The 12,266-nt window shown below is 43.0% G+C and overlaps 1 protein-coding gene across 7 annotated transcripts in view; it reads right to left on the reverse strand.

The window, feature by feature from the left end:
- CDH5 (cadherin 5) overlaps positions 1 to 12,266 on the reverse strand; it is a 54,821-nt gene that overhangs the window by 9,995 nt on the left and 32,560 nt on the right. For all 7 annotated transcript variants that reach the window (XM_020989452.2, XM_020989455.2, XM_020989453.2 and 4 more), the window contains 7 exons: positions 9,333 to 9,627; positions 7,909 to 8,025; positions 6,061 to 6,225; positions 4,692 to 4,879; positions 3,409 to 3,659; positions 1,371 to 1,513; positions 532 to 656 (listed from right to left, as the gene is read on the reverse strand). In XM_020989452.2, coding sequence (XP_020845111.1) covers positions 532 to 656; positions 1,371 to 1,513; positions 3,409 to 3,659; positions 4,692 to 4,879; positions 6,061 to 6,225; positions 7,909 to 8,025; positions 9,333 to 9,627 — 1,284 coding nt within the window. The remainder of the gene's footprint in view (positions 1 to 531; positions 657 to 1,370; positions 1,514 to 3,408; positions 3,660 to 4,691; positions 4,880 to 6,060; positions 6,226 to 7,908; positions 8,026 to 9,332; positions 9,628 to 12,266) is intronic.

Here is a 12,266-nt window from a genome sequence, read left to right on the forward strand (position 1 = left end):
AAAAATGCCAGGGGTTCACTAGAGACAGATATAAATATAAAATAAGGCAGAAGACTCAACTTCTCCCTAGATGTTAGGACTTTCCTCAAGTAGGGGCTTAGAGTGATTTTTGTGATTGAACTCATAACTTTTCATCTAAAATAAATGCCTTAAAACTGAAGAAGAGGGAACAGTGAAGACCTTAGGGGGAATTATGTTGTGCCGTAGGCCAAAAACAAGCTAATTATTGTAGCTGGGAGCTATATATAGATAAGAAAATGGAATCCATAGTCACAGAACACTGGATTGAAGTCAGGAGATCTGGGTTTTGATCCTTGGTCTGCTGCTAACTATCTGTGTGAAGGGGCATCAATGTGCTTGCCTGTGGATTGAAGGAGTTAGAAGAGATTCTCTCAGATGTTCTTTTTAATTTATATCTTGTCTGATGTGATCCTACTTCCTGACTTGAGTGTAAACATACCCAGCTTACCCTTCCCCCCCCCCCCATCCTGTGGACAATGCCTAGGGACACAGAGTTTCTAGGATACTCACTGTTCCGGGGGCGGCATTCTCACACACTTTGGCATCATTGGGTTGTGCGATCTCTGGGGCATTGTCATTCTCATCCAGGATCTCGATGTGAACTTGAACAATGGATTCTTGGCCAGTGGGTTGCCCTGGGGATAGGAAATGATGATGTTACTCTTAAATCATACCTCCTTCTTTGGTACTTGTGACTATATGACTCAAGGGATTCAGACTTAGGGAATGACAAAGCCACAGGGGGTGTCATCATCACAGGGCTCCTAGCTTTGTGAGGATGGCTGGTGCCCCAAAGATCTGAGATTCATTGACACAAGTGCCCATGACTCAATCCTTCTTCTGTCATCACCAAGACAAAATGGGGTAGAGTGGTGGAAAGAGTCCCGGAATGGGAAAGCAGGAGACCTGATTTCTAGCCCTAGCTCTGTCACTAACCAGCTTTGTGACCTTTCACAAGTTAACTCCTCTTCTGAGGTCTCAGTTGCCTCATCGTAACTTTTCATCTGAAACTAAAGCTTGGAGAGATACAATTTCTTGTTCAAAGTCCCACAGTTAGTAAGCACTACATCTTGGACTCGAACCCGGGTCTTCTGACACCAAGCCCAACATTCTTACCACACAACAATGAGCAAAGAAGAAGCATGCAATAAATACTTGTTGGTTGCTTATCTGTACCATCTTGCTTGTCCCTATCTTCCTCAGCTTTGGTTGGCTTTTCTCCTCTCCTTTCCAAAAAGACATGTGAATGTTTTCTTAAGTCTTCCCTCCCAGCCTTTGTCAGAAAGAGGTAAACAGAGAAGAAAAAAAAGAGGGAGCCCCAGAAAGGAAATCCCCCATTGGCAGCTCACCACGAAGATCCATCTCTTTGGCTTCAATGGTCAGGTTATACCAAGGGTAGATTTCACGGTCCAATTCCTTAAGATTGGAAATGTAACCTTGCTTGGAGATTTTGAAAAATTGTCCTCTATCGCTGGTCTTCCGGATGTAGTATCTACATTGTAGGAGAAAAGACACCTCCTGGAATATCTTTCCAACACCCACTACATGCTTTCATTGGGTTTGCTGTTTTGTAGATGAGGAATCTGAGGCTAGAGGAAGGTGAGTAACTTTTTCAAGGTCACATAGCTACGTATTAAGCAGGGTCAAGTCAGTTTGGCCTTGGATGTTAATGACATTTGAGACTGTGCACTTTTATACGGTAACAATAGTTATTCTGGCTATGGTGGAAAACAGTATATTAGAAAGAACTCTGGGTTGTGGGTCACAAGATATGCTATGGTACTAACTCTCTGTGATCTTGGGCATGTCTTTTCTCCATTCTGGGTCTCAGTTCTCTTGTCTTGTTACTTACTAGTTGCTTAACCATGGGCACAATTACTTCCAGAAGGTGAGCCATCTTAGCCTCAGTTTACTCTTCTATAAATTTGAAATTCATAATACTTATACTACCCAATTCATAGGGTTGTTCTGAGGAAAACACTTTGTAAACCTTTGTTGTTGTTGTTCAGTCATATCTAATTCTTCATGACCCCATTTGGGGTTTTCTTGGTGAAGATACTGGAGTGGTTTGTCATTTCCTTCTCCAACTCATTTTATAGGTGAGGAAACTGAGGCAAACAAGGTAAAGTGACTTGTTCAGGGTCACACAGCTAGTAAGTGTCTGAGGCCAGATTTGAAGTCAGGGAGAAGGGTCTTCCTGGCTCCAGGCCCAGTGCTCTGTGTACCTAAACCTTCAGGTACTATAAAAGTATGAGCAGGGGTGTTTTGGTAAATGTTTAACAAATGTTCCCTTGGGAAAAAAGAGTATGAACTACACACTTTTATGTTTAATCTGCATTATTAACAGTTTCTTAAGTCTAAGTGATCAACAGAACAACACACTGAACCCTGATTTGTAGAGTTTCCTGATTTCTGAAATGTTAAGTGCTCACACTGAATCCAGCACATCCCCTGAGTGTGAGTTATCATTATTATTTGATTCTTGAAAGGTTGGGATATAGGCAGAAAGTTGGCAGCATGGGGTCTGTCTATTGTGTGGGGAAAATGGTGAGGGGTCTTGGGAAATGAGAGGGAGCCTGAGATCTCAGGAGATGAGGGTTAGGATGTCATAAGGTGAGAAAGAAAGGGAAAATGGATCAAAGGAGAGAGCATTGGATTTCTAATCAGATCTAGGTTTGATTCCCAGCTCTGCCACTGATGACTTGTGTGGCCTCAGTTTCCTCATCTGTAAAATGAGAGGGTTAGATCAGATGGCCTCTAGGGTCCCCTTCCATCCTAGCATTCCGTGTTTTATATTTACATTTGGCATTTTAAGTCTTTTACCATCTTACTTCTAGCCTATCTTTCTAGGCTTACACATTATTGCCCCTTACATGCTTTATATTCTAACCAAGCTGGCCTCCTTGCTGTTTGCTGGATAACATGTGCCATTTCCTGCCTCCCCCACTTTGCACAGGCTGTGTCGCATGCCCAGGAAAGCTCTCCTTCCTCACTTACACCTCTTTAAGACTCAGTGCAAGATTCACTTCCTTCAAGAGGCCTTTCTTGATTCCTCTAGTTGGTAGTACCCCTCCTCAATCCTTCCCTGTCACTGTGTATTTATTTTGATTACATCCTGCATTTACTCCTCTGTGAACATATTTTACCTCCCTGGTGGAAGGTAAGCTACTTGAGGGCAGGAACTGCCTTATTTTAGCCTTTGTATTTTCTAGCACCTAAGACAGCACCTGGCACCAAGTTGCTACTTAAGAAATGTTTGGCAGATCTCTTCATTGAAAGTTCCTTCCATTTCTAAAATTACGTGAATCTGTTGGAAGGGGGCAAACAAGGGACTGTATTTGGGTATCCCTCCCCTCCCCAAAGCCACAGAAACCAGCTCCCTCTTACTCAATGTTCCGTTGAGCTGCGTCAGGATCCTTGGCTAACACTGAGCCAATTATGGGTTTCTTTTGGTTTTCCATCAGCTTGAAGTGGTAGAAACGCTGAGAGAAGACTGGAGGCTCATCCACGTCAGTCACATTGATGTGAACAACAGCTAGGTTCTTTGAGGGAACATTATTCAGGTACCGGAGGTTAATTGTTGGGTCCGTTGCCTCGATGGTGAAGCTATATTCTTTGATGTGTTCATAGTCCAGAGGCTAGGAAAGAGAAGGGAACACTTGGAAAGAGCCATGAGCTTGGAGTTTGGAGATCTGGATTGTATTGAGAGGACAAATTGCTTTTTTTCCTCTTGGATATGTTTTCTTATGTATAAAATGGAGATAGTAAAAATCTCTGCTCTGCCTATAAAGAGTGCTAGGGGACTGAGTTATTATTATTATGTATTTGAAATTCAGTCAAATGGATTCAAATTCCCACTGATCCATGGAGATACAGACCTAAAGGTTAGGTCAATGCCGTCGGCATTGCTTGCATTAAATAGCAGGAGCCCCTTCCCCCAACTCTGTTTTGGACGTAATTACTTATGATCCATGAATCCCACCCATCCCTCCAGATGGCCATATTCTACCTTCTGCAGGAAGACTTCCTAGATCATTCAAGCCCAGATATTGTTGTCCCAGAAAAGTGAGCCCATACGTTCCTCGTAGGCATTTTGCATCTATTGCTTTGTATTGTTAGGTAGGAAGTCAGAAGGATAGGATCTGTCCACACTTATATGGGGAATGAAGAGTGTTCTTGGCACGTGTATTCATCCTGTCTCCTCAACTAGTTTCTCTCCTTCCTGAGGGCTGGAACAGGTCTTAGACTTCCCTATCATGGCCCACAACACTAGGTGTTGATTGCGGACTGGTGGGTTGATGTACCTCCAGTAGAATGGGTAGGCTTATGGGATTTGGGGTCAGTCTTACCAATGGAAAGAAAACAAATTAACCCTTGCCCTGCTCTACCTCAGACACTTAGTACTTTAGTCTTGGTTGCTGGAGTTGGTGGGGTCATTATGGAAGCATTTCTAAATCTATCAGAAGAAACACAGAATTTCTGCTTTGGAAGGGATATCATCCCTCTAACAGTAATAGCTAGAATTTACATAGTGCTTTAAAGTTTGCAAAGTGCTTTACAAATATCATATTTTATCCTTACAACAACCCTGGGAGGTAGGTTTCACAAATGAGGAAACTGAGGCAGGGTTTATGTGCCTTCTCTGCTTCACCTCCATATGCTCCATGTACCTTCATGGGCTTGATGATGCCTTGGTTCCTAGAAGCGTCGAGCTCAATGATGAAGGTGTCCCTGTATTCTCCCTGGACGATGCCGTACTTGGTCATTCGATTCTGGGGCTCGTCAGGGTCTTCGACTGTCAGGGACCCCAGAGGGCTTCCCACTCGGATATCTTCAGGAACCACAAATTTGTAATTTGCTGCTCCACAAAAGAAACATTAGGGAGAGTTTGGTTAATGAGCTGTGCCTCTTAATTTACATTAATTAGATAGACCATTACTTCACAGGGAATCTGGGTGAATTATGTCCCAGACAACAAAGTCACATAGCTTTAATGGTACAAGTAATCCCTGTTCTCAGGTTTCCCAGCACTGTTTTCTTTCCGCATAAAGTACTGGGCAAAATTTATGCATCTCTCTCGTCCTGGTTTGTTTTCCTTATTAATAAGAGCTGTATGGACAATAGCACCAGCTTTCTAACTAGTCCACTGTATCATCCTTGCTATTCCTCAGGTTGTCTGACTAAGAAAAGAAGCTCCTTGAAGGCTGGGAGTATTTTATTTTTGTCTTTGTATACCTAGAGTTTACCACAGTGCTTAGAACATAACAGGTAGTTAATGACTGCTTGTTGATTGATTGATAGAGGTGCTAGGTATCAATCTAGCAAACATTTTTATTAAGTTTCTACTGTGTTCTAGGAATTATTCTAGGTATTGGGGACACAAAAGGAGAAATTAAACAGCCCATGGAAACCCTAATCTATCCACAGTCTCTTGTTCAGGTTCCCATGGGAACAACACTCATTTAAGAGTTTTGGGGCGATGGTATATGATGACTCAGTCTGTGACCAGGGATTGGGTTTAGGCTGTAAATCAGATGAGGATTTGGTCTAGGGCTGAACCAAAAGGAGGTTAAGTGACTTGCCTATGGTCATACAACTAGAAGTATCTGAGGCAGGATTTGAACGCAGGTCTTCCTGACTCCAGGCCCAGTGCTCTATCCACTGAGCCACTGTCCTGGTCCAGGGTTAGGGTTAGAGCTCATCCTGGGGTTCTGTCAAGGGCTGGGATTAGGACCAAGTCTTTCAGAAGAGAAGTGGAGTCTGGGATGGGAGCTTGGGAAATAGACAAGACAACTCATCCTCCCTCTATGGTCAGGAGAGAACACAGACTAAGGAGGAGATAGGAGCTTATTAGGACTCAGAATGTGGATGATTTCTGAGAACTGAAAAGCTGGATTGGATAAAACCTCCATAGCCTAGGCTTAAGCCTTAGCTCAGGGTGTCCTATCTGAGTACAATATACAATATGTGGCCCATCCCCTTCCCATCCTCCTGCTCCCACCCCCTACACCAGTCTTGTTTCTCCAAATGTCAACTCACTTTCAGTGAAGATTGGGAAGTTGTCATTGATGTCACTCACAGTGATAACCACTGTGGCTGTGCTGGACTCCCCATGGAGACCCGGACCATCTCTGGCTTCCACCACAATCTCATACTTTGATTGCTTCTCTCGATCTAGGTTATTCACAGCTGTAAAGATGGTGCCTGGATGGGGTGAGGAAGAGGGTGGGGAAAAGGGGCAAGAGGAATATAAGTTAAGCAGTGACCTCCATTCCTTTTAATACCAAAATATGCCTTTAGGACACTGGCTAAATACTTTTTGTCTCATTACCTACACTACCTTTCTCACTCCACCGCCTCCTTTCAGCTTTTTTAAAGCACGTTTTCTTCTCCTATTAGAATGTAAATTCCCTGAGGGCAAGGATTGTCTTTCTTTATGTATATGTATCCCCAAACCTTAGCACAATGACTAGCCCATAAAAAAGCTTAGTAAGTGTTTGTTGACTGACTATATGAGGCCATGGGATTTCCCAAATTAGCCAGTGCTTTCCAAGTTCCCTTTCCCTCACTGTGCTACCCTGGGCAAACAATTTCCCTCTGTAGGCCTCACTTCCCTCCTCTCTAAAGTGAGAGAAACAGATGAAAATCTTGAACATCTCCTAAATCTCTTCCATCTCTGACATTTTATGATCTCAAATCCCTTCCTAAAGTAACATCGCATGTTCCAAGTTCTTCCATTCCATAGACTGAGGTAGGTCACTTTTAGCTCCTGTATTCTATGTTCCTTGTTTTAATCTACCTTTTAAGGTCCCTTCCAGTTCTAGCATTCTATGATGCTTGGGAGAACACATCAGTCAATTAGTAAGTCAATAAATGTTTATTAAGTGCCTACGGTTAAGTTCGAGGAATAAAAATAAAAGGGCAAAAGACAGTGTCATTGTTACAATCTTTCTGTAAAGGCAACAAAGATGACCAGCAATGGGAATGGATTGTTGAACAGACCAAACTTACTTAGCCATATAAATGTGGCTTGGAAACTATCTCCCAGGAGAAGCTCCCTTTAAACCCTACCAATGTTGTCACTGCTCAAACCACATACAGATTGCTCTTTGGAGCAATTTTGGCTAGTAATGTAGGTCTGAAGACTGATTCCATGATCTTGGTCCAAGGTATGTTCTTCCCATCCTAGCTGAACACAAGTCATTAGGAGGTATATATGCTACCTTGAACCCCCATGCTCCACGGATCTGTGATTTTGTCCATGTTGGGACCTAGCACATTTCCAAGGACCCTTTTGGTTCTAATGTTCTGGAACTGTGGGCACTTACTCTTTTGCCACAGATCCCAGACCCTCCATGCCTTAGTAGTTGGCTCATTTAGTCTTTTTGGGTGATGAGCCTTTCTGGACTGAAGAGCCTTTCCATCCAAGGACAAAGGACAACATCACCACTGAGGAGATTCCAAAGAGTATGTCTTGGGTTCTGAAGGCCATTCCCAAAGTAGAGGCCTGGGTAGTAGCAGTACTGGTAGAATTAGCATGTCATCTACCAAGGAGACTTCTTTGAGGAGGAGCCATGTAGAGCCTCTTTGAGGGCAGGGGACTGTTGGTTTTCTTTTTCCTCCTAACTCCTATTACTATGATTGGTATGTAGTGGGCACTTAATATACTCTTTTTGAATATATATCGTGTTCTTTTGAATACTTGCTGTAGAATGAATAACCTCCTGCCTGTTTATAAAAATAAAACAAACAAAACAAAACAAAAAAAACCCCAAATCCCAAACAACAACAAAACCATGACTCCTTTCTGGTCACCTAGGTACATGTATGTATGTCATCTTAGGCAAGAGAATAATTGGAAGGGAGGACATTTAAAGTCATACAAACCAGAACTATCAATGGTGAAATACTCTCTGCCATGAATTATATTGTAGGAAACCGAGGCATGGCCTAACACGGTAGGGTCATCTGCGTCCACGGCTGTGACTCTGGTGACTGAAGTTCCTATAGGGAAAGTCAGCCAATAGATTAGAATAACCGGTCAGACCTTTGTGCTGATAATTATTATAACAACAATGACAACAATAATGGTGGCTCTCATTCTTATAGTGCCGTAAGGCTTGCAAAGTGTTTTATATATTTACTGCGAGATTGTAACATTTCTGATAAGGCTCTTGGGAGCCACCTGCAAGGGAATCTAAATCACTGAAGATCCTGGGAGTTGTATTTCTCTAAGAGTGGGTAGGGGAGAGAAGAAGGAAAGCTAACTAGACTAAACTAAGCTAACTAACTAATTAACTGACTAACTAACTAACTAAAGTTAAGTCAGGTTGAGAGGCCATGATTTCCCTCCTACTAGGATCTCTTGAAGGGGAGAGGAGAAAGATGATGGAGCTTTCACTTGACACATGGAGCAGTACTATGACCACATTGGCTATGGTGGTGACAAATTCAGCCCCTGTCCTCAAACCCAAGACTCCAACGAAGACCATGGGAGGTAAAAATTAAAGGGACAAATGTTAAGGTAAAAGACTACTCTTTTTTTTTAAAAGTATGTGTGTTCACTCAGGTGCCTGGTACACAGAGGGAAAAACAGACCCAGAGGAGTGTGGGAGAACTCCCTCCTTCTCACCACCCTCTACCTCACTTCAGAAGAGTGCATTCCCAGTTGTCTCCATCAAAGCCTACATCTGACTCATCCAATCTTATTTCTCAAGAACACATTTTTTCTTGTGTTCCTTTGTTGTGTTCAAGGATAGGCTTACTAGGAACCTGGGGCGTCTGCATCCATTTGATTGGGTCACAAGACTAAACCTGTTGTGCATGTTCATATGTACATATTCTCATTTTATTTGGAAATAGTCCCTAGCCCTCTCCAGACCTCCTGGGGGAAACTGTGGAGGAGTATTTCCAGTCTTTGGCCACAGTTAGGACTCAGTCTGTGTCTATGGTTAGGGCTTTGTGACCATGTTAGGAGTAGGGCTCAGTTAGGGGCTTGGTCTGTGGCCAGGATTAGGATTTAGTCTATGGTCAGATTTAGGGCTCAGTCTGGTCCAGGGTAGGGCTTAGTCTGGGGGTGTAAGACAGAAAGTTTTCCTATGTGTGAAGATTTGTTGTATGGGATGGGGGGTAGGGTGGGGTACAAACCCTAGCTTTGGCTCTATGCCCTCTGTGCTATGAACAGCTACAGCTGAAGAGCCCAGATGGCTGGTGATGTCCAGGCCAATACTGGCAGGGGAGGACTTTGCAGAGTAAGAGATGCCCAAAGTTTGTTGGAATGGTAGCTGAGTGCTATCTCCCCTGGCACATACCAACAGCTGACATCTCTGGCACTGAGCCGTTGAAAACTCTCTGGGCAAATACGGGGGCGTTATCATTCACGTCATGAACTTTGATCGTGAAGTTGGAGGGTGGCTCCAAGTTCTCGTTGGTGTCTTTGTCCACGATGTATGCAGTGAGGTGATATTCCGATTTCTTCTCCCGGTCCAGCCTCTCAAAAGCATAGACGTCTCCAGTCTGTTCACTGACTCCAAAGAGTTTGCCTTTGCCGGCCTCTGGCCCTTTGAGAACATACCTGGCATTTTTGCTGTTCACACTTGAAGTGATCTAAGGGAAAAAAAAATTGAGGGCACTTAAATTGTTGGGGAGGGGATCCTCTCTCCCTCTGAGAAGATCACGTGTTTTCTTATTGGCGAACCTTTGTTTGTGGCATCCTCTACATCTGAAAATCTCCCTTCCTTTCTCTCCCCCTCACTCCCCTTCATTTGGTAGAGTTAAAAGAAGTCCTTATATGGAGCCAGAAAACCTGAGTTTGAACCTCCAACTCTGCTACTTAACTAGCTATGACCTTGGCCCAGTCACTTATCTTTTCTGGGTCTCAGTTTCCTCATTTGTAAGATAAGGAATTGTTCTCTTCCAGCTCTAAATCCTATGACATCCCTATGATAATCACTTTTCATCATTCAAAATCTAGCTCACATACCACCTGCTTTCCCTGATCTAATCCTCCACAGATGAAAGTGATTTTTTTTTCTTTCCTCTCAATTCCCACAGCCAGGGAGATATTCACAGTCTTTTTTGGAACACAATCCTTCCCACTCCCCACCCCCACCCCATCCTCATCCTCCTCCCCATCCCTACCCCTTCAGGAAAGGATAGACAGATAAAATATGGACACTTACTACTGAAACAGAAAAATATGTCAGGTTGACTGATTGTTCTTATTAAAGACGTAGAGTCAATAGAGCTTTTTAATTAGAATATGCAAATTGGGTCTGGAGTCATAAAATAAATAGCCAGAATACCACTAATGAAAAGGCACATTTACACCAAAGGCTTGGGGAATACATGCTCCTGGGAGCGATGGGACATAAATTCCCCATCTCTCACTACACAAAGAGAGGCCATTGTGGATCTGAGCGAACAATAGGCACTCAATAAATATTTTGTAAATTGGCTTGAAGGATTATTATATAGGAGAGGATAGACCTGCTTGGCCCTAGAGTATAGAATCAGGAGAATGGGTGGAAATCTCAGGGAGGTGAATTTCAGCTTGATAGAAGGAAATACTTCCAATCAATCAGAGCTATCAAAATTAGAATAAAATGACATAATCCTTGCTCTTAAGGAAATTATAATCCAGTAGGAAGATATAATGTATACAGGAAAAAGTATAATATAAAAGAGGGTGGTCCAGAGGATAGAATGTGGAACACCAGGCCCAGCAGACCCTTATTTGAATTTCAACTCTGACAAGCACCAGCTGTGTGACCTTGGGCAAGTCATTTAATTAAAGGAGTTGGACTAGATCAGGGGTGGCCTCAAGGCCACATGTTGCCCTCCAGGTCCTCAAGTGTGGCCCTTTAACTGAATCCAAACTTCACAGAACAAATCCCCTTCATAAAAGGATTTGTTCTGTAAAACTTGGACTTAGTCAAAAGGCTGCACCCAAAGACCTAGAAGGTCACATGTAAATTCAAGGCCACACGTTCCCTACCCCCAGCCTAGATCTTATATCCTGGACCTCCTTAACAGTCTGGTGAAGCCTATAATCCTTTTCCCAGAATAATATTTTTAATTTCACAAAACAAATTATGTAGAATTTAAACAGAAACAAATTATAATGGAATAGTTATCAGAATATTAAAAAGACAAAGTTCATGGTTGGCAGGTTAAGAAGTCCTCCCTCAGATGATATCTGAGGCTTTTTTTTTAGTTCTATATCTGTAAAGCTATGATCCTATCATGGCACAAAGGAGAAAGCCAAAAAGTACCATGGGAGTACTGGGGTGTGGGGAGGGAGGGAACAGGCATTTTTTAAAGCATCTACCATGTGGCAGGCACCGTGCTAAGTGCATTTACAAATACTATCTCATTTGATGTCTTTCAGCACCTGAGCTGGGCCCTGAAGGCTAGTGCATCTGGTTGTTCAGAAAATCCATGCAATGAGTTAGATGTGATCTAACTTTCAGTGATCTGCTGATTTGTTGATCTAATGGGCCCGGCCTGGCTGGCTGCAGAGAAGATTAGAAAGCCCTCATGTGGTATGAGTCATGACACTAATTGCATTCGACCTCATCCTGCTGTGCCCCTCCTCCCCCAACTCCCTCCTTAGCTTTAGGAACAGTGTAGGAACTGAGAGAAAGCATGTGACCATTGGACAGATGCCAAGCTCCCCTGAGGACAAAGAAGCCATAGTAATAATAACAGTCCATTAGATTATCAAAAGTACAATATGAGTTAACAGTGTGATGTTACCAGCCCTTTACCTTGCATGAAGGAAGTGACAGCCCTGTGCATTTTGTTTCAGTCAGATCACTAAAGAAGTAATGTGTACTGTTCCAATTGTCTAATGAAGGGCAGCTAGGTGGCACCATGGAGAGAGTTCTGGTCTGGAGTCAGAAAGATTCATCTTGCTGAGTTTAAGTCTGACCTCAGACACTTAATAGCTGTGTGACCCTGGGCAAGTCACTTAACTGCATTTGCCTCAGTTTCCTCACCAGTAAAATGAGCTGGAGAAGGAAATGGCAAACCACTCCAGTATCTTTGCAAAACAAAACAAAACTAAACCAAACCCAAATGGGGTCATGAAGAGTTGGACATGACTGAATAACAACAAAAGGATGCCTTATATTAGGGAGGACATAGACTAGAGCAAAATGGGAAGAGGGGGACTAGAACTGTGACAGCACCAGAGCTGGCCATGAGAGGATTGGTTGAAGGAAATATTTCAGGGATGCTTAGCC

The sequence above is a fragment of the Phascolarctos cinereus genome, unplaced genomic scaffold (assembly GCF_003287225.1).
Source record: "Phascolarctos cinereus isolate Bilbo 61053 unplaced genomic scaffold, phaCin_HiC Scaffold_2;HRSCAF=192, whole genome shotgun sequence".
Taxonomy (NCBI): domain Eukaryota; kingdom Metazoa; phylum Chordata; class Mammalia; order Diprotodontia; family Phascolarctidae; genus Phascolarctos; species Phascolarctos cinereus.